The sequence below is a fragment of the Mandrillus leucophaeus genome, unplaced genomic scaffold (genome assembly GCF_000951045.1).
Source record: "Mandrillus leucophaeus isolate KB7577 unplaced genomic scaffold, Mleu.le_1.0 Scaffold268, whole genome shotgun sequence".
Taxonomy (NCBI): domain Eukaryota; kingdom Metazoa; phylum Chordata; class Mammalia; order Primates; family Cercopithecidae; genus Mandrillus; species Mandrillus leucophaeus.
The window spans coordinates 1754489-1758024 of NW_012102787.1; the positions used below are offsets into that span (position 1 = coordinate 1754489).

The 3536-nt window shown below is 55.2% G+C and overlaps 1 protein-coding gene across 1 annotated transcript in view; it reads left to right on the plus strand.

Moving 5' to 3' along the window:
- Positions 1 to 549: 549 nt before the first annotated feature.
- Positions 550 to 3536, plus strand: part of RRAGD (Ras-related GTP binding D) — a 52206-nt gene continuing 49219 nt past the window's right edge. The window contains exon 1 of the mRNA XM_011984429.1: positions 550 to 1183. Coding sequence (XP_011839819.1) covers positions 1036 to 1183 — 148 coding nt within the window. The 5' untranslated portion in view covers positions 550 to 1035. The remainder of the gene's footprint in view (positions 1184 to 3536) is intronic.

Sequence of the window (3536 nt, forward strand, 5' to 3'; positions counted from 1 at the left end):
CAACAATGAGACATGAGGAGGTGGCCATGAATAGCCCCTGAGTGTGTTATACACTGAGACCTTTTCCAAAAGGCTGCAGAGGAATTATTTAGTCTAAGCAGCCAGGAGTCATGTGATTTCTTCAGAAACATTTACATCTGGGTAGGCCTGCTTTTTGAATATTCTTGGTGGGAAGCACTTTGAACCATAAAGGCACACTAAAAGACAATTGCTATGGAGACTGCGCCTCCACTGTGCATTTATCTGAGTTCTCCGCCTGGGGCTCTTGAGCGTCCACAAGGTGTCCTGGGCACGCTGCTCTGGGGTGGGGGATCTGGGCGCGCCACAGTGTTGGGAGGCCACCCACTTGGGACCCTAGCTCGGGACTGTAAGCAGGAGGCATCCGCCCACGGTATGGGCTCTGCGGATGTGTGTGCGTGTGGGAGTGGGACGACGGGGGGACATTCAGGGTGTGCGGCGCCCCCTCCCCCGCCTGAGCGGGGACCACGTGAAGAAGCGGCGCGTGGGGGCCCCTGGCGCGCAGCCGCGGTGGGTGACGGCGCGGCGTCCCAGGGGCCCCGTGTACTGGGCGTGTGTCTGCGTGTGAGTGTCTAGGAGTGTGCAGGGGCCCCGCGCCTCCCTGCTCTCCTCGTGCGTGTGCGTGTGTGTCCTCGGCCCAGCGCCCCGCCGAGTGGTGCCCGCGGCCGGGCGGGCGCGCGCCCGTGCGGGGTGTGTATGTGAGTGTGTGACAGTGTGTGTCAGGTGACTCGGGTCACGCAGTCTCTCTCTCTCTCTCCTCGGGGAGGAACTGCCGCGCTCCGGCTGACTCCTCCGCCGGCAGGCGGGGCGGGGGAGGGGGCTTCGGGCGCGCTGGGAACCGCGGGACCCGGACCTGGGCGCCGCCCGCTGGGGGACGCGCGGCCCCCGCTTCCGCCGGCCCCCGCCGAGCTCTAGACAAACCTCCGCTTCAGAAATAGGCTGCGGACGGCCGGCTAGGAGGCTTGGCCCCCACCCCGGGACCCCCGCCGTCCCCGGGCCGGCCGGCCGGTGGGCGCGATGAGCCAGGTGCTGGGGAAGCCGCAGCCGCAGGACGAGGACGACGCGGAGGAGGAGGAGGAGGAGGATGAGCTGGTGGGGCTAGCGGACTACGGAGACGGGCCCGACTCCTCGGACGCGGATCCGGACAGCGGCACCGAGGAGGGAGGTGAGCGCCCGGCCCCCGCGTCCTCGGCTCGCGCCCCTTTCCTCCTTTTGGCATCTTCCCGCCCCCAGCCCGGCAGTGCGCTGGTCACAGACTTGGAGGGGGTCCAGGGGAGCGGAGTTGAGGGGTTGGGGTGGGGAGGGACGCCAGAAGCATGACCTCGAGCTGCCAAATGAGGGAGCGCGGTGCTGGTGGCGGAGGGGCAACCAGGATCGGTGGAAAAGGGGAAGGAGGGAGGAAGCGTCTGGGCCGGAGGAGCGCGCGCTTCTGCCCCTTTCAGAGCCGGTGCCTCCCGCGCCCCTCACCCCAAGTTCTCCGCAGCGTCTGGCGGTTGGGGAGGGGAGGGGACCACGGGCGCGTCCTGGGACCTTTCTCCCTTAACGGTGCTGTTGAAGCCAGGGTCAGATGTCGTGGCTAAAAAAAGGCAGCCGGCGGCAGCGTGACTGGCAGGGTCGTCGGCAGCTGCGGGTGTCAGTCTCGCCCCGCGTCGCCGCAGGAGGGGTCCACCCAGGTGTTGGCTGGGGAGACCCGCGGGGCGGCGGGGGGATGCTCGCCAAGCTGTTCTGGGAGTCGCTGAGTGGCCGCAGGTTTCCCGGGATCCACGCAAACACCGTTGTCAGGACACCTTATCTGTTCTCGGTATCACCACCTGGACATGGCAGTGCCTGCCCGGGAGGGAGCGCGCGGCGGGGGAATTCTTTGCCATTGAAGCAAACTCTTTTTCCTGTTCTAGAAGCGGGTTTTAGCAATCGTTCAGCTTGTGGGGGCTTCCTGCGTTTTCTTAAGGTCTAAGGAAGTTGAGAGCCTTTTGGTATTCCAGAAAGGTTAAACTTTTTTTAGTTTCCCTCAGAAATGAGCAAAAGTTCCTTTATTGTAAGGTCACTTGGAAAGGTCAATAGAAAGCGGCTGTTAAACATGATGTTATTCTTAGTGAAACTTGTATGCATCCAAGAGAAGGAACTACCTTTAATGTTTCACACTGAAGAAACCGTGTGATAGATACAAGTACCTTTGTGACTATTGATTTTTAAGGAACTTTTATTGAGAATTCACTGAACTTATTTTAAATTCTCTATACAAAGCTTTTCTCACGAGGGTAGTTTCAGTATTCTACATCTGGCAGGCACGACTTTCAATGAATCAGAAAGGAAATAAAGTTAACTATGCCTTGCACCTGGTAGATGAGAAAGCAGCCTTCCCACTATGAAAACACTTTTTCATAGTGTTTTCTCTCTTGGATGATTTTTGCTGATTCCTCATTTGCTTAAACTGATGTGTGCACCTTTGTGCTTTCTGTCTTCTGCACTCCCGGTAATTGGTCTTACCGTTGAGCACCAGGCCACATTTTTGTAGATAAAGCCTTTCAGCCCTTTTATTGGAGTCTCTAGAGCTACCTTCCGTAATTAAATTGTTCAGTCGCCTCATTATTATTCAAATTCCGTTGTTAGCTCCTCCCAGATTCTTAGAAGACTCCAGAGAGATGCAGAATAAGGATGTATTAGCAAGGTATTTGAAATGGTGGACACAGTAGGGTGTGTGTGGGATTCTCTTTTTTAAAAAAGAAAAACAGTAGGGGGTGGAGGGGCCATATCCAGGAGAGAAAGCCCTGTAATTTGATACTGTCCTGTGGCCTGGAGGGTCCAGAAAAAGTACTGGACCCCTCGTTTATTCTGCAGTTCTTTAAGTGGGCACTTTTAAAATTTGATTTGGGGACTTGAAATTGAAGTGAAATTAAAGCCCTGCTTGAGGGACGGGATTCCCGGAACAAAGGGCTTTCCCAGAGCCCAGACTTCCAGGCTCCTTAGCTGTTAACCTAAAGGCAAACTTGCCTGTAACTGATTTTTGGTGACTTGCATAATAAAATCCTTCTGAATGAGCTCTTGGGATCAGCTTGGGATCTTGCTATAAAAGGATTAAATGTATTTATATTGTGAGAAAAGCAACATGTTTGCTCGGCAAACTTTGCTTAAGCCTGGTTTCTGTCCACCTGGGCCTGCTGTGGATAGGTGGTCTGCTCAGATTTCCTCCATTATATTTTGACCTCTGTTCTTTCCAGATTTTCCTGGCTTTGACTTTCGGGTTTAGGCCTTGATGCAGAATCTCTGTCAGAACATTTGCTCTCTAGTGGCAGACAGGCTCCTCAGTCAGCAATTCCAGCGAGGACTGTTCCTGATGGCTGTCAGGCCAGCTGATATGGTCTGGGGAGTGGGGTTTGGGAGGGGGAGGTTGGGATTTGTGACTTCCCTTCCTGTGCGCTTCAAAAGGCTGATTCACGTGTTGCATTATAATCTTGTTTTATTTTTGGTAAAATTTACATTTACCCGTGAAACCCCATCTCTACTAAAAAAAAAAAAAA